Source organism: Macadamia integrifolia, chromosome 4 (genome assembly GCF_013358625.1).
Source record: "Macadamia integrifolia cultivar HAES 741 chromosome 4, SCU_Mint_v3, whole genome shotgun sequence".
Lineage (NCBI taxonomy): Eukaryota > Viridiplantae > Streptophyta > Magnoliopsida > Proteales > Proteaceae > Macadamia > Macadamia integrifolia.
The window spans coordinates 11909764-11934371 of NC_056560.1; the positions used below are offsets into that span (position 1 = coordinate 11909764).

Here is a 24608-nt window from a genome sequence, read left to right on the forward strand (position 1 = left end):
CACCGACCGGCAACTCTCTTTCCCCTGTCATGATACCCCCACCTCGCCATCCTCATACTGCAACTGTGAATCATCTCGTCTACTGGCCTGGAACGGTAATGTCGGCACTGCTGCCACAGCTGATGAGGCCGACCTGCTCTTTCGTAAACGCTTATTGCAAGGTCTTCAAGCCAGGGAGAGATCGGTTGGGGATGACAAGAGAATGGGGTCATCGAGTTCCAAGGTTTCGATTTCTTAGTTAGGAAACTTTGTTCTTTCTCTGGAACATCAACATCCTCTGATATTACCGTAGATGGAAGTATTGATGATTTGATGGTGACATTTTGGGTAGCTACGATCCATTGACAGAGAAACAGAAAACAAATCCCTTTCGAGGAATTAGGGTTTTTTGTACTCCATTTATGGAAGCTTTTGGGGATGATGAATTAGGGCTAGTTTTTAAGAGGGTTATTGATCGAAATGACAGGAAATCTTGTGCTCAGGTTTGTAATCAGTGGTTGAGGGTAGAGGGCTTAACTCATTTGGCTTTACGGATCTTAGAACCTGAACTCCTCCATAAATTCTTGCTGAGGTTCCCTAACTTGATTACTTTGGAAGCAGCTGGAGAGATCACTAATTCATAAACTGCTGATTTAATAGCCGAAACGTGTCCTGATCTTTGGTTGCTCAATCTCAATCTTCGTCAAACGCAGTGGGTTCTCGATGAGTTCGAGGAATTGGGTCCAAACAATGTAGGGGACGATGGTGTCTGTGCCGTCGCGATTCGTTGCCCTGCTTTAACCAAGGTTTGTCTGTGTAGGCGGAGTCGAATCGGGAACGTGGGAGTTGTGGATCTCATAAAATCTTCCCAAAATTTATCGACTTTGGATCTGGCAAAGTGTACTAAGATCACGGATCAAGCATTAGAAGCCATTGGAGCAGCGACTTCACTGCGAGTTCTCAACCTGCGAGTAAACCCTGACCCTGATCAAACACCCAAAATTCTGTTTCTGTTCCAAGAAATGGAAATTTATGTTTCTACCGTTTCTTGAATCAGAAACGGCAGAAACGTTATCAAACGGACCCTTAGTCATAACCTCTTATGAAGAAGCAAAACCAAACGAACCTAATAACAAATCGAAACAACACATTAACCTAATTTGATATGAACCCAAAATTCAAATAGATCAAAACCAGTTCCTTTTTTATTAGGCCAGCTCTAATATATTCAACTTTGTAGAGATCAAAGATTGTTTCAATACGATCTAAAATAAACCGAATTGATCGATTAACACCTCTATATCCCACCAAACATGCAAGCATACATAGGACTCTTTTACATGGTAATAGGGCAATCTGTGGATAACCAGTTTTTTTCCGAATATCATACCATCACAAGGGCCATATCATGCTTGATCAGTTAGGGGAAACAATGGGTGAATGCTCATTCCAACCTTCCCCATTACCATGAGAGAGAGAGAGAGAGAGAGAGAGAGAGAGAGAGAGAGAGAGAGATTCATTTTCTTTTATTTTTTTGGGTTAATGCTTCATTCATTCATTCGTTCCATTGACAATGAAAAAATGTTTCATCATGGGGCGAACCCCTTGCGCCTATCATGTTGAAGAGCACGTATCCTTAAATCAATTAGCCGGGGAGAGAGAAAGAGAAACCTCATGTATTGACAAACAAAAGTGCTTAACCAAAGAAAGACCTGATAAGGGTCCATCATGTCAAGAGCACAAATACTAACACCAATTTCTCTCTCTCTCCCTGAGAGAGAGAGAGAGAGAGAGAGAGAGAGAGAGAGAGAGAGAGAGAGAGAGAGAGAGAGAGAGAGAGATTTTCATGGTATGATCCATGATGAGAAGACCCCAGTTGTGCCTATAATGTCAAGATACATAAGATACATACACTTAAATCAGTATCTGATTCATGATTATGTTGGGTTTCGGTCTAGAAGCAATCAAGCTTTTGATTCTGCCACTAAGGGTCCCAAGTATATATGAATGCTTCAATAAACATAATATATATATATATATATGAATTAATTCTTCAATAACCATAATGTCAATCAGTCATTTGGTCTTACCACAACCAACATAGATATTTCATGGGTGTCAACCGATACCCTGTGGTTGTGGGATCATTCCGGGGTTGAATGAGAACCATTCAACTTTCACTGAAAGCAGTGAAGAGCACAAAATACTCCCATGTGAGTGGCCCAAGGTGTGCCTAATGGGAGTCAAATTCAGGATGTTCAAGTTTACGGCTCGTACAAAGTTCGTTGCTCACCAATTGTGCTACTCCCTTGGGTTTCTCTCTCTCTCTCTCTCTCTCTCTCTCTATATATATATATATATATATATATAACAACCAAGACTTTAGAATGAAATTCTTATATGAAGGGCTATGATTCAAGGAGGGGTTACAAGTAATTTAACATAGAAATTACCCATTAATCTATTTGATTCTTTTGTAACCTTCCAAAAGATTTGCTGAAGTCTACCTAAGATCTCTCAAAGGTTATCTCTTCATCAACTTTGCTATTAAGTGGATATGCTTACGCAGTCTAACTTTGTTAATTGTGTGGTGCTGATACCATCCATGTCTTCTCTTTTAATAAAGAGCTACAAGGGTAGATCTTAAACTACAAGGTGCAGTATGAATAAGATTCCATTCAACATATGGATGTAAAGTGTTTGAGAAGTGGTATCAAATTTTTACTAGGTTCAAATATTCTCTTCACCTTTCTTTCTTACCATGCTTAGTCTTCACACTTCATTGCAGTTACATCTGAGGTTACTTTGCCATGGTATTTCTTCTATTTGATTAATATTTCTACTTTGCTCTCTAGAAACTTCTAAGAAAAGCTAAAACGAGTAAAAAGGAATGGAAATCACAAAAAAAATTATTACACAATGTAAAAAGATTTACGTGATTCGCTAAGATTGTCCACATTCATGGTGAGATGAGATATGCTTTACTATCAATGGAGAATAGGGTCACAGATGTTTGTCTTCATGCCTCTCTTTCAAATTATAGAGAAAACTGTTAGAGCAAACACCAAGATTTACGAAAATAAATAGACAATAGATCCGCACAACACAAAGATTTAACGAGGTTCATACACCGGTGTGGTGTGCTACATCCTCGGGGCGAAGAAGAAGATGTTTCATTATGTAGAAGAGAGAATACATCCAAGCAGATGCGAGAAAACTAGCCTTGAAATCCTACCTCGAAAAATCCCCAAAATACAATGTCTTTCTCAACAAGACAACAATACATTATATACTCCAAGTCGCGGGTCGACCCATCGGGTTGCGATCAATCTAGCCAAACCCCTCTGCTTCCATCACAGATCTCAAAAAACTTCTCATTTGGGTCATCACCAAAATATGTCAGAGCGGGTCAATCTTCAAAACGGGTTAAGAATTCGAGACATACTTAAAAAAAAACCATCTTTTTACTATATTATATAGTGGAACCCTATTATACATAGGCATATATTACTGGAATACTTTTGTGGCCCTAAAAAAATTTCCTCTAAGGTTGTCACCATTGAACCCTTACTATGGACCCATTAGTTCATCGAGGTCATGCTAATGAAGATAACATGCAAGGTGGCCAAATTCCTCTGAACTTTGAGGCCTACAGCCTCTTAACGGCCCATCGAAAGCAGCCCACACACTCACATGATGAAATACAAGACTTCATACCCCCACACATCCTCTCTATTTATGCCTTTCAATAAGGCTCATAGAAGAGCCTTTCCACTACTTCAGGAATGGACCTTATGGGTAGTGGCGCATGGATTATGAAGTCCTACCCATATCTTGGTATTGGCTAGCTGGACCAGAAAACTCTAATGTTGAAACCAAAATATTTATTTTTTGGTGATAAAAAGTAAGATATTTCATTGGGTACCAGTCGCTTAAAAATTTAAGATGTCAGCATTGTGAGATTGATAAGACTGGTTCTATATCAAAACCATCCCATTAAAATTAGTCTAATAATAGGATGATTTAGACCTTATGACAACCACCTTATTACTCTTGATCATCAATAATTGTCGATGATTGAAACAAGAAAGAACAAATCTACTTATTGGTCTAGTAGGACATTTGATCAAGCTGGTTTCAAAGACTATGGCCAAAAAGGTTTAATAGTATCAATGTGGACATTTTAATAGAGGAATCTACATTATAATACAGATTAAGAAAATATATTTTAATTGACCTTGTATTTGTTCACTTTCTTCACTTAGCCCTAGGACCATAGCACAACCAGATGGAGAGATCTAACTACCCAAAATGAAGAACCTTGTAGATTAGCAAATTAAACTTTTCTTTCAAAGAAATGAAACAAAACATACCTGGTCAAGCAAGCCAAGTTGAACTGAGACAGAGGAAGGGTAAAAAAAAAAAGGGGGGGGGGTGGGGGAGAAGGAAAAGGAAGAAGAAAAACTAAATAAATAAAAGGAAATATTAATAGGAAAAAATTTGTAACATTATCCTTGAAATTAAGGGAAGATCAATTCCATAAAATAAAGTGCTCTGAATTGAGGTAGTTTTTATTTGACATGTGGGCAGTATTTATTGAGACAACTTTGTGGATATATCATAGAATTAATAGAGGCTAAACTTTGTGTACATATCATAGAAATCATCATTTACTTATTATTATTATTTGGGTGTACTTAGGAACCACTACATGGAGGATTCAGGTCCTCTCTAGTCACTAGGATGTCCAGTGCGGCATTTGAAAATTGGGAGGGACCTGGATATGTATCCCTAGATTCTCCCTACTGTTGGATACATGATGAGATGCTTAGCGGCTGGAGAGGATCTGAGACCATATTACAATAATATTTTGAAAATTGTTGAAATAGTCTAAACCATTTGGACAACAAGTGTGCACAATTGAAAAAATTAAAAAAGAGAAGAACCTGTACATGAGAGGTCATATAATTTAAGAAGTCATCCAATTTGACATACGATCTCTATAATGAATTCATCATCTGTCCAATGGTTATAATGACTAATCCGTGTTGACAAATTGGGTTGGATTAGTATTAATTGATTCGGATTATGCCTTAGTTGCCAACTCCTAAGGTGAAATATGGAAAGAACATGCATTTACCAAGAAAAAAAAAAAAAATTGGAAAGAACATGTTTAGATGGAAGAGTTCATTATCATCTTGGCTTTCTCTCCACACTCCCTTAGGGCTGGACCTTCTGGCTAGTGGCACATGGATTTTGTAGTTCTACCTATATCTTGATAGTGGTTGGACCAGAAAACTCTAATTCTTAATCGAAGTTATTTATTTTTTGGAGATAAAAACCAAGATGCTCATTGGGTACCCATCACTTAACAATTTAAGATGTCTAGATTGCAAGATTGATAAGATTGGTTATAAATCAAAACATCCTGTTAAAATTAGTCTAGTAAGATGATTTAGACCTTTTTTTTTTTTGGTAAACGGATGATTTAGACCTTATGACAACCACATTATTATGCATTCTCGACCAATAATTGCCGATGATTGAAATAAGAAAGAACAAATCTATTTATGGGATAATTAGGACAAATTTTGATCAAGTTGGTTTCAAAGTTTGTGGCCAAAGGTTTATTCAATGTAAACATTTTATTAGAGAAAATTCACATTTTAGTACAAGTCTAGAAAATATCTAATATATCTTAGTTGGCCTTATATTTTTTTTTTTCACTTTCTTCACTTAACTCTAACTAGAACATTGCATTGGCCCACGGGACTGGTCAGGCCAAAGGCCTGAATACCCATCGTTAGCAAAAAAAAAAAAAAAAGCTAGATCATTGCACACCATATGGAGAGAACAATTACCCCCAAGTGAAGATGAACCTCAAAAGATTAGAAAATTAAAATTTTCTTTCCAAGAGGAAGAAGAAAAGTTAATAGAGGGCAATATTAATAGGAAAAAAGTTTATATCATTATCCTTGAAATCAAGGGAAGGAGAATTCCACAATAATTTTTGGGTAAAAATGTATATTACAAATTAGAATGAAATAATATAGAACGGTAGGAACAAAGAGATCTTGTCAACAACGATGGTTTTGTCTAGCAAAATCCATTAGGTCCTTCTTTGGTAGGACCCACATAAGATCTCCCTCAAAATTGTATATAATACCCATCGGGCTCTTCCCCCTCTCATCCTTACTCTTTTCCCCATCCTGACTCTTTTCTCTCTCTTCTACTGCTACAATTTCTTCTTCTTCCTCCTCCTATTACCACTAATACCACTATACCACTACCAATACTATTGCTACTTACCCAATACTGCAATTTTCTGTCTTTTAAAGGCACAGTGCCCTACACTAATACAAGCCAGCCTCACAAAGAAGCGTGAAGGTTACCCAATCTTGACCACCCTTTGAACAACATGAAGGATACTGGCAGGAAACAAGGGGCAGCATCGCCTTGCGCTGCCTGCAAGCTTCTTAGAAGGCGATGTGCCATGGATTGTGTCTTTGCCCCTTACTTCCCAGCCGATGAGCCACAGAAGTTTGCTAATGTCCACAAGGTGTTTGGTGCTAGCAATGTCAACAAGATGTTACAGGTTCATCTTTCTCTCTCTCTCTCTCTAGACATTAATGCATAATTGACTATTTTATGATAATGGGTTCTTCAGATTATGTTCATTTGTTCTCTGGTTAACACTGGGTTCTCTCTCTCTCTCTCTCTCTCTCTAGACATTCATGCATAATTGAATATTCTATGATAATGGGTTCTTCAGATTATGTTCATTTGTTCTCTGGTTGACACTGGGTTCTCTCTCTCTCTCTCTCTCTCTCTCTCTCTCTCTCTCTCTCTATGCAATTATACGCAATTGGCTATTTCTTGATAATGGGTCTTTCAGATATGTTGATTTGGGTTTTTAGTGCATGCGGGGTTCTCACTCTGTCTGACTTGGTTTTTAGGGCTGGCTGGCCATTTATGACAATGTCTTTGCAGTATTCTTGGTATTTCAGGATTTCTTCATATGGGTTGCTTCTGTATTAAGGCTACAGTAATGGACCTTATGGTTACTGAATCGGAATAGGAAGGACTGTATCTAAGTGATCTAAGTCTAATAGTGGGAATACTAAATTTCTATTATTTGCTAGACCACCAATCAAGTTTTTGATAAATGACTTGCAAAGATGTTGATGGGTGAGCAAGAAATTCACTGTGGTTTCTGTCAATTTAGTCATGAATGAGGAAGGATTTGTCAATTCTGCCTCTGTAATTACACAAACACAAAGTAGTCAAATCAAAGGAGCATAACTTCACTATTAGATTTTTCTACAAAGACCATAGTTTTCTTAGATTCATTTTCAATTGAGGGGGGGGGGGGGGTTAGAGGACATCTACTTGAGACAGTAATTCCCTTAAACAACTCAAATAGTTCTACTCTCACTTTATGACAAATATCCATGCTTCTTAGAAAAGAATGGTGGAGGCTCCTCTTTTTTCTTTACTACATCTAGGTGATTCCTTCCCTAAATAAAAAGTGTCTTGTATCCACCATTTCGATCATAGTTGAAGGAATCTTCGAGGGTTCTAGAATGGCTTATTTTCTACTTTGGTACTTGATTGATTCAAGGGAATAAACAAAAGGGTGCATCGATTGAGTCTGATCACAAAAAAAAAAGACTTGGTTTCTACTTTTCTACTGTTGCAGCTTCTTTTGCGAAGAAAACAAGAGGCAAATGTTTAACTTTTTATATAAATTTTCAAAAAGAAGTGTTTATGGATTATTTGAATTGTTTCTTTGGGGATGGGACCTTAATGATTGAGATTGGTCCCTTAATAAGTCCAAAACAAGGGTTGGTACCATGTAACTGACAGAAAAGTTAAGAGTTTTATGAGGGTTTTTACTTTAAATTAAACGTTAGTGACACCATCATTTCATCGCTTCTATGTCACTCTTAGCTCAAGGTTAGGGCCTAAATCTTACAGGAAATTTCTTCAATTTTCCATAATTTGGAGTCTCTTTTGATTCACAGGAAGAAAAACTATCTAAATTTACTCCTGAGGTATGAGTAGTAGCAGCATAGTTGTTTGATTAGATTTGCTAATTTGGATTTTAAACTTAATATTTATCGTAAAATTGGCAGTTGTGTTTGTAGTTGCAAATTAAGAGACATCAATTCTTCCATGATACACCTTGTGTCCTAGTGGGTTAACTCAATAGCAGCTTGCAAAGATGGAAGAGAAAACATACATTCTCATGGTTGATCCATGTAGTACAGTGATTAGGATGTGGTGATTAGAAAATATTTATGAAACATCTTAAAAAGCGGTGGAACTGCACACTTTCGTGTGCAGAGCATTGCCCGGTCAGAGCCTGCCAAGAAAAGCTTTCTTGAAGAGGCGGGGCTGGTTCCTTTACGGCGCCTGTCCTTTATTTAGATTTGATGATGGGGCTAGGCAAGCACAAGAAAGTGTAGGTTGGCTCTCAGCTCCATCTGGTCCACCTTTCAATGAAATGCTATGAAATGATTTGTTTGTGCTGTTGATGATGGCACATATGTTATCGTTTATAGTCCCTGATTCTGTTGGGTTGTGATAATTGCAGGAATTACCAGCACACCAACGCGGCGATGCTGTCAGTAGCATGGTTTATGAAGCGAATGCAAGGGTGCGAGACCCTGTCTACGGTTGTGTGAGTGCCATTTCATCACTACAACAACAGGTTGATGTCCTCCAAACCCAGTTGGCCCTAGCACAGGCTGAGGTGGTCCACATGCGAATGCACCAGGGAGCACAGACATCGAATCTCGCTGGTAATTCGAGTGATGGTGCCTCCCCATCCTCCAAGTTCATTAACCCACACACCAAGTCTTTCTTTTCTTTGGATATGGTTGATCAGGCCAATTTAGGGGAGTCTTTGTGGTCATGCTAGCTTCGGATCATATCATCTTTCTACTACTATTGGCTTTCTTTTTTGGCTTGCCTCCTAATACTTGTTATACCCTTCTTTTTCTCATCCCCTGTTCTCATATACATCCTTACAATACATCTCCATGTGACAGTGATCAATATAATGATGATCCACCAACTTGGTTTGGGGTGGACTCATATCATATAACCATATTGTAAATATATTTAACTTATGGATATGAGTTATTAAATTGCTATTGTAAGTGAAGATTGCACTTTTGCTATATTGTGTTTCCATGATTTCTTGGTGATGGTTTTATTGTATCTTTCTCTTAAAGGAAATGAATTTTATGTTGATGCCTATGTGAACAAGAACATTACATCCTCGGTAAACAAGTGTTGATTAAGGCTGTGTTTGGGAGATGAGAATAATAGAAAAGTGCTGACTGCAGATGGGACCAACCTTCAGTGATTCAATTGAGCCTGACCTATCATATCATGAATGGGGATGGCAATGGCAACTTAAGTATCATATCTCTGAAACGAGATCCTCTCAAGTGTGCCAGTCCCTTCAGTCACATCGGATGGCTGGGAAGCACTTAGGGTGCATGCCCTAGTTGCTGTCAGCTGTTTGATGGATGCTAGAGGGGTTGGCGCATGGAGAGGATCCAGGTTCAGGTCCCATGCATGTCCCTACATTACACAGCAAAGTTGAAGGTAGAGGTGAAAATACTGAGAACAACTTGAAAACTCAGACGTAGACACATCCCAATAAGTCAGTGCTTGATTTAGTAGGTTTGGGTTATAGGTTCCTGTTGATATATTTGTTGCCACAAACTCCACACCATGAGACTCAAGAAATTTTTGTTAAGGGTGGAGGTTGGTTACGCGGCAATTTTTCTTGGAGCTAGCGGCTCCAATGCTAGCTCCAATCAATGGCAGCATGGGACACACATAGGTATGAGCGTCTTTTCCGTAGGGTGGGTGAGAGAGAGTGACACAAGTCTGGAAAGCCCGCCTAGACTTTTCCTTTTGATTACGTAAATACATTAAAGTTTTATCAATTCTCTTAATTCAATGTATAGTGTATTCCTGTTTTCCAGTTTCAAGGACTTTGGTTTAAAGTAACTAAAATTTTTTATTGCACTATTATAGTTTAGGGAAAAGGCTGACTGGTTGATCGGGTCGGGTCAATTATAGTTTAGTAATTTTTTATCGTCTGCCTCTCTCCCCTTAGAAAAGATTTCCTTGCTTATCCTAGCCCTCTATTGGTTGAGTAATTAGCTCCAGAAAAACCTGTAACGTGCATATTTCTTGTTGCACAATTCCTTTGGGGGATTTCACATGAATGTGAAAAGGGTGATCCAAAATCCGAATTTGAATTTCTTTTAACAATCTAATGAGTAAGAGAACAAAAGGAAAATTGGAAACATCATGTGGGGCCTAATGAAAATTTCTTATCCACTGGCCACTTTCCTATACTCTCCATTCAAAAAAACACATGCTTTGTGATAATCTCTGTTCCCCTAGGCATGTATACATATATGTCATACATGTGAAAATCGCTGCAGTCGTTGCACCGATGTAGTGAGCATCAAGTGGTTAGGAGTCCCTTGGGATGCATGCTTAAATGCTCTTAGCCATCTGATGTTCACTACACCTCATTGCTCGCTGTAAAAGCTGTGGACTCTATGTCATACTAGTAGCATCATGAAAAATTGAAATATAATTTTACCAATTAAAAAAAAAAAAAAAAAACAAAAAAACAAAAAAAAACTGTAATCCATCAACTGCTTTCTCGTAAGCAGTGGCAAAAGATTCTTTCCAAGGCGTGGTTTCAATTTATTGGGACTGGATCGGTTATATTTCCCAAGTTGATTTGGGTAATTATGCATAGCTACACACCTATATGAGCCATAGGATACTGATCCCAAAAAGATTGGTTGGCTTTATTAGTTTTATGCGCCTCTTTGTCATTCATAGAATTTACTCCCATTTTCTGTTCTGGTTCTGGACCTACCCGGCTCAGGGAAGATTAGTCTACTGTCGGAAGAGAAAATATGTGTTCCCATTGACAGGCCCAGTTTTTGGTTTTTGATGAAGAGAACGTAGATGACCCAAATCGGATAAGAAGAATTGGTTTGTCAGGCCCTGAATGAAACTTACCCTTTCATTTCATTCGTGATATTTCCTGACCGAACTCTTTGTTTCTGGTCAAGATTAACAATGATGAGTTGGAATAGGCCGAGTTAACTCGGAATGGCCGGAGCCATCTAGAGTTTTAAACACTTGCACAGCCATATAAGAAAGTTTTCTAGCCATATGTTTTAGGTGACAAATTTTTTCATTACCACACCTTGTGACATAAATATATTTTTGGGGAAATATTGGTAATGGCTTGGTCCAATTCCAGTTTGTGGCTTACCCTAAATATGAGTTTTTACCATGTACTATAAACATACCACTTCTCATATCCATTGAAACTTCAAGTTGGGCAGGCCAATGTTTCAGTCCTAGTAATCTGTAATAAAATTGGCCCAGCCCAACTGACAAACTCTACTATTTTGGGAATTCTCCCTCATATTTTGATAGAAAAGGATCAGAGATTGGCCCGGTTGATCAATCTGGTATAAAATAGTTCAAACTTGGTTTTGAAGAATCAATCCTAGTTTGAAAAAAATAAAAATAAATAAATAAATAAATAAATACTGACTAATGACAGGCTCATACGCACAGGTTTGGTCCTTAGTCTAATCAAGTTTTGGAGATTTTTTTGAACTATATAATTATCTGGTTCTGAACTAAGTGAAACAATTAACTAGTCCAGTTCTTAAAACTCTGCTATTGGTAACAGAACCATGTTGCCCATGAGATAATGGTGCTAGTTACCAAACTCTATGATGTACTTAATGAAACCAAATTATTGAAAGAGAAGAAAGAGATGAGCTCATGAAAGATGACAGGTGAAAGAAAAGCACTTAAATTTGGTTGGTAAGCTCTCTTATTCTGGAAGGAGTTGTTATACCAAATCTGTAAGGCTATCTTTGTTTAGATTTCCAATTTAGATTCATTGCTAGCTGTGTTGTCCATCTTTTTTTTGGCATAGAACCATCAATCAACCAAGGAAAGTGCAATAAAGGGCTAAACTTTAATTTAGTTTGGACTGAACTTCTATGTAGCCCAGCCCAAAAGTCATGTGAACCATTAATGGTTGGTTCAAAGACAGCCAAAAATTGTTGCCCAGTCATCTTAGTTGATTTAGTCTTTTACCTAATGTTTTGAAATTCAAAAAGTATGATTGATCCAAATTTGAGTACTTTTAATTCCAAATTATTCCAAAAATAGTGATTTTTCTTTATCTTCAGTTTAAGTATATATTTGTGTTTCAAATATTTTATTGTACTTAATAATATTTAAAGCCAAAATTTTCATCGTATTTTTATTACCGATAACGCGATGACAATATACTTGGGTGAGTGCTGGATGTAATTGAAATTAGATTGTGGTTCCTAGATGACAAAGAATAAAATAGTACTAATAAGGAACCTGTCTTATCTTTTGGAACTAAATCATGATTTCACTTAGAGCATGTTTGGATAAGGTGCTTGGGCTTATGCTTCTCAAGGTCTTTGTTTCTTACAGTCTAAGAAGTCAGCTTCATCAAATCTTCAAAAGCTTCAAAATGCAGATCCAATGAGAGTTGTCATTGGAAATCTTTTCCCTTAGAAGTAGAGAACTTCATCCAATAAAAGGTTTTTGCTGCAAATAAGCCCTTAGATGTTTATAGATACATAATCAAAAGTTTTATTTATAACAAAGGTGAGAGGGTGCTAGTTTGGCAAAGTAGATGAGCCCAAATTTTGAAGAGTCGAATAGGCCTATTCTCTTCAACTCATCTGTCAAGTTTGAGTCTCATCTGGATCCATCTGACTCTATCAAGTATCAAAATAAAATAAAGAAAAATAGTGAAAAAATATAAAACATTAAAAAAAAAAAAATCTGAGGCAAAGTGTGGAGTACAAGGTGAGCCATACATTTAAAATAAGGCCCAATATTGGTACCTAATCAACACATAGTTCTCTTCCTAAATGTGTGGAGAGAGAGAGAGAGAGAGAGAGAGAATCCAGTGAGAAGGAAATTATATGTAGCCATTATTATCAAAGAGAAAACTAGGTGATGAAACATCACTTCTGACCGTTTTATCCAAATAGAACTCGGGTATGATTTCCCATATTCTATTTTAGAGTAGGTCAAAGTTCTTTTAGGAAGGGAAGTATAGGATTCCACATCCTTACTTGTTGAAATTATATGAGGGGGGAAAAGGAGGTGAGGTGGGAAAAAAATTTGGAACTACTCACTAAAGTCATTAGCAAAAGCCCTTCTCCAACTGCTTGATAGGAGCTATATACTTTCCCATGATAGGAGCTATCTTGTTTGAAGTTGTAATTAGTTGAGGATGGTTTGACTAAGTTCTCACCGAAAGGCCTTGAGGGTATTGACCCATTGAAAAATTCCACTAGTTACTAGGGTCCAATCTAGCTAGTGATTGACAGAAATGGCAATGCCCTCAATTTTCCTCTATCCAATTGCAGAGATATGGTCAACCAATGAAGGTCCTTTGATCAATCATGAGTGGGGATTTGAATTGATAAAGAGTTTACCACTTTTCCATCAAGAGGATCAAGAACTTTATTGACTTGAGTGGCTTCCTCACACTAGAACTGTAGCTCTTCCTCCCTTCAAAGGACACACTAAGTTCCATTTTAGGGTTGGTGCCTGCCCCTTATGGATGATCTCTACAGTGGTCAGTCCTCTTGCAATAGTGGAGCCCTCAAAACAAATGATCAGGTGAACAACTACTTATATTCTGAAATAAAATAAAGACTCTTATGTGGAGCAAGGTTTACAATGCCTAAATTCTTGCATTAAAAATGTTATCTTAGAAAACTCTAGATTATGAGAATGCCCAAAAGAAATTTTTGTTGGTATACAATGTCTTGTATATTGTTGCAGTTTAATTTAAGGAATATTGGTGAAACAAGATCTCATCTCACCGAAGATGTAAGCAATCTTGTTGAAACTCATAAAACTGTGTGTATTGCTTATTTTTGTTTTTTCCATTATTTTTTGCATAATTTTTAAGATTACATTTATATACCTTTATCAACTTTAAAGTTGATCTAAGAGTCAGATTATGATTTCATTGTGGGGTCACATTCATGATAAAGGAAGATGTTTCATTCACTTTAATATTGTGCTTTCTTCTGAAAGGAAGAATGTGTGCTTGTTACACCCTTTACTTCAGCATTTTATAGAAAGTCTTAATTTTGGTGGGAAAATAGTGAAAAGAAAAATAGATAAGACATGAAGATGATAAGACATCTCTTTCTCTTACCTTTGCCATGTTCATGTTGACTTTTACTTTATTTTTTACATATAAGGATCAGTTTTAATGTATTACACACACACATATATATATATATATATATATATATATACACAATCGTATGACCGGGCATACAAAACGTAAAAAAAAAAAAAAAACCTTGGAACCTCTACCTTCGGCATTGCCATCCGTAAGGAAGAACCAAGGACCTCACAAACAATCAAGAGAAACGGTACCATGGCCTACTGTCTAGTACATCTCACTTTAGTTTCTCTGAAATATGATACATGAAAGACACCTGAAAAGGCTTTGCTAAGAGGTTATTTATCTGGCTAGCTTCTCTTAACAATGAGAGATTTTCCAAACAAAAGAGGAAAGATTTCAACAGCCACCATTCCCGCAAATAGAACCAAGAAACTAAACTTGAGTCAGAGTCAAACCACAGATTATACACATATATCAATATCCTTGGCCTTCTGCAAACCAAAGATTAGGCAGCAAATGTTGACTTTTCATGGTAGAAAATTTGAAATTTCTATGCCATCTTTCCAGAAGAAATTCAAAGTATAAAAATAAAACTAGCCATTGTAATCGGTTATGTATAAACATTTGTTTCCCTCCATGATTGTCCCACCTTTCTGTGGTCAGGAGGTGTGTCCCATGTCACTTTTTCTTAGCCCATTTTAGTGTTTTAGAATGTTCACATATGGTCGGGTTTGATATGGATCAAACATTGTGGGAAGAAGCCTTCTGTTTGCTAGAATTTAGGATAGAGAAAAACCGAAACAAGATTTTTGTACCCAAAATCACTCATCCATGGTATTGGGATCATTAAGTAGAGCAGAGAGAAATCAGGTTTACCTATTTGAGATATCATACATACGATATCCTCTAATTTCTCCATGATTTTCCTTATCTCTACTACAAAGTTGTCAACTTGAATGTAGGGGATATATAAGTAAGAGAGAGAGAGAGAGAGAGAGAGAGAGAGAGAGAGAGAGAGATTTCTCTATGTGGACGAGGGGTAGGCCAGCCCAGCGAATATAGTCAGGGCAGGTTGGGCCCCTGGCTATTTATAAATCAGTGTGGCTCTTGATCAACGTGGAAACCAATGAGAGCATACGTGGAAACATCAACAGTGACAAAAATTTTGTTTTCAGTGGAGACAAACAGTCATTTTGCCCCTTCCAATGTCTGGGTGTAGAAGCCACATTGCCTTCTAAAGGCCACATTGCCTTCTAAGCTTATTTTTCTCTCTATAACATTTCCTATTTCTGGTAAGATTATGACATATTGCAAATCTTCATGTTAACACTGGTGCATGTAATTAGAATCAGGCTTTGTTTATTTTAAGTTCCAACTCTTTTGGAATTCTTCCACTTTCCTTCTTTCAATTAATTTCTGAGCATTCCTAAGGCTCTACGCACCTCATCTAAGATTTATCTAATCATTTAAATGTATTGCTATCCAAGGATTGATCTCTCTTTTGTTTTGTTTCACATCATATCTCTCTATTGGTTGAGAGAGTGTAAATCTCTTAATATTCAATGCTATTGGGTGATTCAATATTGAGAGAGTATAAATCTCTTAATATTCAATGCTATTTTTATGTTTCAAATATTTAAATCAGTAACAATTTATATTCTTATGGCAACAGACCACTCATATCCTTATATCTGGAATATTTTCACTCTATGTTCTCAATTAATGCACAAATAAAAGATAGTCTATTTTACATTAGAAACCATTGAGAGGCTATAATTTTATTACAATCATGCAGGGGGACTTCTTCACTCATTAGGAACACTATCCTCACGAAGGGCATGGGGACAGCTCAAACAGAATGAAGGCTGCCGCACCTCCTATTACAAGGAAATCATCGATAGGAATAGCTATAAGGTTAGACCTGCCCACGGTCCTATCCGTATTCTTTGTCTATTAAGCCTAACAGCTATGGGACTTCCTAAAGAAAACTGCAATCACAGTTTATCAATCGCTCACAAGACCACCGAGATCTTCGACTTAACTCCCAAAGGTAATCTATCCGGATCTTCTTATGAGGGGGCGAAAGATAATGAAAGTGAAGAAAAAATTCTTTTGATAGCTCACTAAAGGGAAAATCGTTTTTATGGGATAATGTGGCCCCTACGTCCAGACAAATTGGGTTGGGTGAGGGGGCGAGGAAGGGGGGAATAACGAGACCACCTCTATGACGTGGAAAATGATGCCTCTATCGATGTTTCTTTGAACATTCCTATTGATCCTTACAAAAGCGTAGTAACAGCACTCCCCCACAGAATCAAACACTTTCCTCTCACAAAAATTCATTTAAATTTGATTCTAAAATAATATTAAAAAGAAAAGTTATCTATTGTTATGTTACATTATTACTTTGGAGCTAAATTCTACCACATCCTTCGAGGACAGTGTGGCCAACATTTGAATTTTTTTTTTTCTTTAATATTCTCGCACGTGCTTAGGGGACAGTGGCCAACATTTAAACCTCTTTATTTTTGTTATTTTTGGTCAAGGAAAGGAAGTACAAAACAGAGCGACATGGGAGAGTGGGGCATGTGCATTGCTTCACTGCAATAGGACTTGAACCCAGACCTGCTTCTTGCAAGATAATGCCACAAACTAGGGGAGAAAGGGGCCACTATACTGGTGCCACCCTTTCAAGCCTTTTGAGGTACCAACTAGGTTACCACGTGCAAGATGCCCCAGTCAACTGCGGTACTATTTCCCATATATTATATGCTCTAGAGATCAGGTCATGTTAGTATAATGTACCCATTCCAAGTAACAATCCAAACTTTGACTTCATTAACATGATTGGCTGGTGTAGAGAGAGAGAGAGAGAGAGAGAGAAGAGGGTTTTTGACTACCCTAAATTCCAAAAATTTTGAGTGTGAGGGTCTTTCGCACTCAAATTGCAAAAGACCAAACCCTTTGGATTTATGGGGAAAAATCCAATTTCTCTCTCTCTCTCTCTATTCACCAGCCAATAATGTAAATGGATGCAAGTTTTTATTTATTTATAATTACCATATTAATGCTTGAGACAAGATCTTGAGAGCATAAGTGCAGATCAATGGCAGAGATTGTCTCCTACCCAAGAAAATCAATGATAGAGTCACCAACTTTTACCCAAAGAGATAATGATCATGAACAATTGCAATCTTCTTTCTAGCAACACCTAATATGGGTTAATTTGATCCATGTATATGAACAATTTTTTTGTTGCCATTTTATTGTTTGAGACAAGATATGTAGATCATATCTGCAAAGACTATTCTGGATTGTTCTTGCTTGGCTCTGGTTGTACTTTGTCAAGTTAAGAGAATAGAATAACAAAGTATACGTCTTTGCCAATGCAAGCATCTTTCTTTCAAGTGAGATAATTGAGACCTAGAGAGTAGGGTCTCCTTTATTGCTGAGTGGTTTTATACCTTTGATTGATTGCCCACTAAAGAAAATTCTTTGATTCACCCTTTGACGTTCAAAACTCCGCCGAGGTTTTATTCTGCTGGTCCCAAGCCTGGATAAAGGAAGAGGGTTTAGTGCGACAGGTTGGCAGCTAGCATATTAGCCAAACCCTTTTACATGGATAGGCTTCACTCTGCATAGCTAAACACTTCTCGATTTTTCACGTGGATCCATTCATGTACTACCAAGTGGCAAATAGTATATCATAACACTCCAATAGACATATATAATGAAGTGTAGATTTTTCATAGGATCCTCGTAGGCTTCACAATTTACCACCTATTGTATACCATGTGGCAGATAGTGGAGCATACCACTTCATCAAGCATAGTGAAGTGTAATTTTTTATTTTCCCCTTCTTTCTATTTTTTTTTTTTTTTCATGGAAGTTTCAGATTAAAACACCTTTTAGTGCATGCAAGAATTGCAACATAGTCTTGAAACAAAATATATTTTTTCAGCTCTTAAACTACTTAAGGTGACTATTTCTAATCATGTACTAATGAAGTAGTAATACAAACACTCCTAGAATACCAAATGAGTCCTAGCTAAGTAAGGGATATCTAGAAAAGATTACTAGTATCTCTCTCAATTGGACTCTTAACTCCAATTTCCACTTTACATTAGCTCCCCAAGATTATCAGTGAAAATGGGTAAGTACATGAGACTTGCCACAGCTTCTTGCATCCAGTCCTCCCCATTGAATTTGATCTGCAAACACAACCCAAATGCAACAAAAATATCATAAAAATGGTAATGAAGTCATCAAATAAAGAAAAAAAAAATTCATTTTCTCTTAAAATAGTTCTAAAGAATTTCTAATACACTTCTAAATTTCCTATATGTAGAAAAAAAAAAAAAAAATACCTGTTCACCATCATCACTACATCCTTCTTCATATAAACAATTGTTGCTTTGCATGGCTGGGGCTTCTTGGCATGCTTCATTCAATTCACTGTTCCTTGCAAACCTCCCTCGAACTCGAACCCTCCTATCAGCTAGGGTTTTTCTACAGGCATACTGTAATGTACATCTAAATTGATTATTCTTTGCTTAACATGCTAAATTAATGGGTTTTAAGGAAAATTAACTCTCTTTTTTTAAGAACTTACCTTAATGGTTTTGTTGAAGTTCCTTCTATTTTTCTTCTTCAAGTACTTGAGGATACGTTTCTTCCTTTCTTCTACTGTGTAGCGACCAACTTTTACATTTGATTCTTCATCTATTGTTGACGAAGGTGAATTATCTCTAATTCCCTGCAAAATTTAAAATAAATAAAAGTTGTATAATTTTTTTAATAAAAATACATATTAATATGTATTAAAAGTACAGGATTAACGTCCAGGCATACCCAGATAACGAATATAACAAAAAAAAGAATAGATGACTTAAAACTTACAGAAGCATAAACGGGTTTGAAATCTGAGATGAACCCATCACATTTCTCACTGATCTCATAGATAACTTGTCCATATCCAGCTTCAGATCCTATTTGAAACTGCTCTAGACCAGGTTCCATGACATTTATGGCCGGAATTCCGAGCTGTTCTTGGTATGACATCCCCAATAATGGTGATCTGGTGTAAGTTTCAGGCTTGGATACATTGATGATAGCTTCATTTCCAAACAAGGGAAAGCTTTCTTGTCCCAACATTATGTCTCCGGCAATGTTTTCCACTGGAATGTAAGGCGAAATCCCGCAGAATCCAGTGGAGAAACTATAATCTGAATAGAATTCAGGAATGGAAGCCATTGAAGATAGAAAAGGTTGAGGGTTGGGTTAGATGTTTTCCTGTACGTGAGTGAGGGTTTTGGCTGGAAATATATAGGCATTGAAACCCAGAGCCACAGTGCATGATTTGAAATAGTTGGGCTGTGGTGGGTCCGTGGGACATAATTAGCTTCTTGCGCAGCATTTTTTAACCAACACAACCATCACTGGTTAGTCTCCTTACTTTAATTAGCTTATTGTGCCGTTGAGGAAGCGACTTGTGTAACAGTGTTACTGTCTTTAACTATCACTAATCCACTTTATTGACTATTGTTTTGTTTAGCCTGTAACCGCGTTTACAAAGAACCAACTGATTGGCTGATGTGGCAGGAGATGATGACTTGGCATTTTCGAGGTATTTTGTCATTTTGGAATTTTGAATTTATTTTATTTTATTTATTTATTTATTTATTGGAGATAGGAAGTATGTTATACTATTGGACTCCTTTGCATCACCATTGGCTAACAACTTTCATCATTGTGCTAGAGTAGGAAACAAGATTGCGCTGTAGCTACACTTAAGCCATTTATATATGTTCATGCACCCTCTTCTAGTTCTAGAATTTTAGAACTTATTTTGTCATTTGGTGAACTCTATTTAACCTAAAATTTAACATGTCGACAAGAGATCATTTGTTCATTGAAAATTTTGAACCTTGTAGCATCTGCAACATAGCATATGTTTAAGATTTTTTTTTTTTTTAAACTTCCAAAACAAGAACATTCTAGAGATTTTCCTTATTTATTTTTTTATTGGTCGAAACTAGAAAGGTAGACTGTTGCTAGCCTAGCTCCTTCCTAGATTTATATAAACAAACAGGATTTCATTTAGGGACTGTTTGAATTGCAAAAGTTTGAGCTACATGAATGCTAATTCTCTCTCTCTCTCTCTCTCTCTCTCTCTCTCTCTCTCTCTCTCTCTCTGTGGGATAGAAAAGGGTGGATGCATGGAGTCTTTCGAGTCTTTCTTAATATAAAATTGGGTACTTCACAACCTGCTAAGGATCCGTTCCTGATCCTCTTCAATTCTTAATCGTGCAATTCGTATGCATTTATCTCTGTGCACGTGACATGTGTATATATCATTTTAAAATCCAATAATTATAGAAGTTTCTCAGGTCTACATGATTACTAATATCATCACTTCCCCATTTTTTGTTGCATTTTCACCGCAAAAGAAAAGAGAGAGAGAGAGAGAGAGAGAGAGAGAGAGAGAGAGAGAGAGAGAGACTTTGCACTGGAAGCTTGTTACAAAGAAAGTGGCTACTTTTAGGTGTACTTGTTTCTCACTTCTCGCTTACTCATAACGCTTTTACTTCTCACTTTGTATGCTATACTTCTCTTGACAATCCCTTTGCGATCTCCAAACAGAACAGTGCTATATTTTTCGCTCACAAACAGGCCATAGAGCATATCCTTTAAAAAAATGGCAAGGAGATCACTTTAGCTATTGACTACCCCTTGACCTACCTAGTATAGAATCAGGGCGGTCCTTCAGAAAAAGGACTTTAATGGGCTGCTAATGGTATTGCTTCAATTCTTGGGATAAAGAGAAGTTCTTTGGGGTGACTGACAATCCCTCCCTCCAAAAAAAACTCTAGTCAGGATCCCCTCTGAAAGTAACTATCCATGGATGGAGAGAGATGGGTTGGGGTGGTTACTGGGAGAGGAACCTCTCTCTCCCATGTATAGTCATGAAGAGGACCTTGATAGAATAAAATCAGGTGCGAAATTTTTCTTTTTTGAGGTTTATAATTTCTTTTGATTTTATTTTAATGAATTCTCTAGTAGGGGTCGCCTCCTCCCCACTCCTCACCCCCCACCTTTCCTGCGGTCATCCTCCCTCCAAAAAAAAAAAGAAAAAAGCTATCCTAGGGCGAAATCTAGGGTTTTTAAGTATTGCCTTAAATGATGGTGACCAAATGGTGGAATCAATGATAACCATAATCTGTATAATTGTGTCTTTAATACACTTGTTTGATCGCATGATCAAATGACTATATTTTCTCCATATATATATATATATATATATATTTCCGGGTGGAAGTGTAAAGAGTCAAATAACCAAATTATTAAAATTCATTTGTTGGTATTTTTTTTTAAACTAATCACCACTTAATTCATAAACTGAAAATAAATTAGGATAAGAGAATAAGGATCAACACCTCAAAATTAAGAGTTCATAAGCTCAGCTGTTCTTAGGGTTCCCCGACAAACCCCCCAACCCCACCACCGCAAAAAAAAAGAAAAGAAAAAAGAAACAGACCTAAAGTGAACAAATCAAAGATGATGAGACCCATACATATTTTAAGAATCTATAACACATGGGTTGCTAGATTTGGGCCAAGAGTATCACCACAATCAGTATTCCTTCAACATTTGCGGCGGCTTTGAGGGCCTAAGATTAAAATGACTGGTATTTTGAAGCCCCAAGATGAAATGACAAGTGTCTCATCAGAAGGAGTTTCATTTAATCATTTGATCAAAGTTCTTAATCAAATTAATTAAGAACTAGCTGTGACCCGGTTTGGCCTCTAGCTGATCAGGACTTGAACCTGGATTTAATTGGCTCCGTTGAAATGGTTCAACCATTAGTATTTTCTAGGTTGATGCAGATCCAATAATTAGTTTCCAAAAGAGTCAATGAGAGTAGGGATTTGGGCATGTTGAATGTCGACCCGACCCATAATATTGACTGGCGACCTTCTAAGCATACTAAACATTTGGACCAGCCGGTGGACCTTGGATGTCCATCAAGAGAGTTGTGCAAGCATATCCGGGGATAGGATGGAAATTTCATCTTTCCTACTTCTAAAAACAACACATGGCAGACAAAACAGGAAAAACCAGGCAATTTTTCAAGTTCTAGCATTTTATCTACCCTTGCTTCGAAAGTATACTTTTTGATATACATAAAAATAACCAATCAATGAGCAATCGACATGTGGTATGATAAGCCTATTGAAAGTTAACTAAGAAGGAAACCATAGAAACCCACTGGTAAAAAAAAAAAAAAAAAAATTTCAGATCCTGCCTTCCCTCTTGGATAGATTCATACTTAGATTCAATCTGCTTAAATAAGGAAGTCCATGCAAACTCTCAAATTGTGATCTCCACTCCTAAAGATGGAAATCCATCGAATGCAATCTCTTAACAGACCTCAACCTTCCAAATAGGGAAATCGTCTCTAAGCAATATACTTATCATTGTTGTTGCACAAATACCAGCTTGAGCGTCAGGGGATTACCAACAACAGTTTCTGGTCATTACGAGGTAGGATGGAAACTTCTTCCTCTCATGAAGCATACTATATTTTGGGGTTTTTTTTTTTTTTTTTTGAGTCATTACTATACAAGGTAGGTTGGTTAAACTGGTTCTGTGAGTTTGATTCATTAAGTATTATCACTAAGGTTTAAAACAAAGCACATTCTAACTGAACTTAATTTTAAAATTTATTGCAGGCCAAATAGGATTAATTAGGGATTCATGTAATAGGGAGAAGGGAAGTTTTGATTCTTGGCGCACCAATTTTTTTCTTTCTTGTCTACCCATTTGCTTCAAAAGGCAAAACCAAAATCACTGGTCTGTTAGATTTGGTTCCAACCCCTTAGCATCAGGTGCTTGGTTTCAGCTCTAACCACAGGAAGAAAAATAAAAGACCGTAGGTGTTCAGCTACCTATAGACAAAAGGTAACTTTATGAGTTGTGTAATTGGGTTTTTCTTTTTTCATTCTTAGTTATCCAGTCAAATGAACTTTATGCCTTTTCAACACTCCTTCACTTATAGATCACCCATTAAGGATTGCAATGGAGAATAGGGCATGTTTGGAATTTTCCAAGTAGGTTTTGGGTTGTTTAGAATCAATGATGTTTCGATTTGGGTTCGGATTGCAATTGAAAGGGCAGTTAATTACTACCTATAGCACTTTTCCATAACTCAATCCATATCAAATTTACTATTCCACTTTAATACATTCTCTCTCTCTCTCTCTCTCTCTCTCTCTCTCTCTTCTAAATATCATAAAAAAAGGAATTAATATAAAGGGATGGACAGGATTAGTGTTGACGTAAACCCAGATGATAAACAAACAACCCATAAATAGAAATGATTTTGATCCCCAACTTTGGCATTGCCATCAACAACTACATGTTTTCTATCTCATCATTTAATAACGTGTTAATTTGCATTCTAATATCAATTGATTATTTGTTACTTATATGTTGGGAATTAAATAATGTATATTCCTACATCGATTAAGTTCGATCCTTAGTGCCTCATATACTTCACAAGCTATTTCGATCTAATGCCTTAAGGTTTTGGGTTAGCCTCTCTAATATGGTACTAGAATCCGACTCCATTTATTGTGTTTCCTAAGTTATTCGTCACATGTAGAGCAAGGTATGTTGAAACTAAATTTGAAGATGTTCAAAGTTGTTGAGGTATAGTTCTATATCAATTAAGTTTGGCCTTGGAAGAATTATCTCCAATCAAGATGATACCCCATTTATCTAATTAACAATATGAATGAGCATTCCATTACTGGTAGCATTCTCTCTCTCTCTATAGCCTGACAAGATTCCTCAAGTGGGTTTCATTTTCACTTTGGCTCATGTGGATGCATGTTGCCTGGAAGTGAATCTCTGGTCTAAAAAGTTAATAGAGCATAAATTCACTACAGATTACGTTCTTGCTTTCTTCTCATCTAGAACTATTCTTGTTATCACAGTGGTTCCCTTGGGGTTCATCTCTTTTCATAAGCTTTGTCCAGCCTTTGTCCAACAGGTACTATCCTTTTAGATGCAAGTTGGTCAAAAGCCAGTCTTCTAAACCAAGAAAGCAGATTCATATTTCTTAACATATCGTCAATGATAAGTATTTTCCTTAACAGTGTTAAATCTAGGAAAGAAACAAAGCTATCTAGTCGCGTGGCCCATGCACCCAGATACTGGTACGTGAAATTATTGCTTCATCCACTATAAAAAAAAAATTTCATTCATATTGTACAATTTCATTGATCGACCACCATATTGATGCAAGGGTCATGCAACCAGACAACAATCTCTTACTCTAAATGATAAGTCTTTA

The 24608-nt window shown here is 36.9% G+C and overlaps 2 protein-coding genes and 1 pseudogene across 2 annotated transcripts; 2 read left to right on the top strand and 1 right to left on the bottom strand.

Moving 5' to 3' along the window:
• The first annotated feature begins 207 nt into the window (after nucleotides 1–207).
• On the top strand, nucleotides 208–2809 carry LOC122076240 (annotated as a pseudogene).
• Nucleotides 2810–6173: 3364 nt separating this feature from the next.
• LOC122076210 (LOB domain-containing protein 4-like) lies at nucleotides 6174–9164 on the top strand. Its single transcript, XM_042641534.1, has 2 exons — nucleotides 6174–6574; nucleotides 8576–9164. Exons 1-2 carry the CDS (start codon nucleotides 6398–6400, stop codon nucleotides 8900–8902), a joined length of 504 nt encoding a protein of 167 aa, XP_042497468.1. The 5' UTR covers nucleotides 6174–6397; the 3' UTR covers nucleotides 8903–9164.
• A 9009-nt stretch (nucleotides 9165–18173) lies between these two features.
• LOC122075169 lies at nucleotides 18174–19541 on the bottom strand. Its single transcript, XM_042640099.1, has 4 exons — nucleotides 19151–19541; nucleotides 18864–19007; nucleotides 18619–18771; nucleotides 18174–18462 (listed from the first exon to the last, which is right to left on the bottom strand). The coding sequence occupies exons 1-4, from the start codon at nucleotides 19502–19504 to the stop codon at nucleotides 18370–18372; spliced, it is 744 nt and encodes a 247-aa protein (XP_042496033.1). The 5' UTR covers nucleotides 19505–19541; the 3' UTR covers nucleotides 18174–18369.
• Nucleotides 19542–24608: the final 5067 nt, after the last annotated feature.

Bases quoted from the DNA above. Each gene is read 5' to 3' on its own strand.
- LOC122076210 (XM_042641534.1), top strand. From the start codon at position 6,398: ATGAAGGATACTGGCAGGAAACAAGGGGCAGCATCGCCTTGCGCTGCC. The intron at 6,575-8,575 runs GTTCATCTTTCT...TGATAATTGCAG, and splicing joins ATGTCAACAAGATGTTACAG to GAATTACCAGCACACCAACG.
- LOC122075169 (XM_042640099.1), bottom strand. From the start codon at position 19,504: ATGGCTTCCATTCCTGAATTCTATTCAGATTATAGTTTCTCCACTGGA. The intron at 19,008-19,150 runs GTAAGTTTTAAG...TAAATTTTGCAG, and splicing joins TCAAACCCGTTTATGCTTCT to GGAATTAGAGATAATTCACC. The intron at 18,463-18,618 runs GTATTTTTTTTT...TTGTGTTTGCAG, and splicing joins GTAGTGATGATGGTGAACAG to ATCAAATTCAATGGGGAGGA.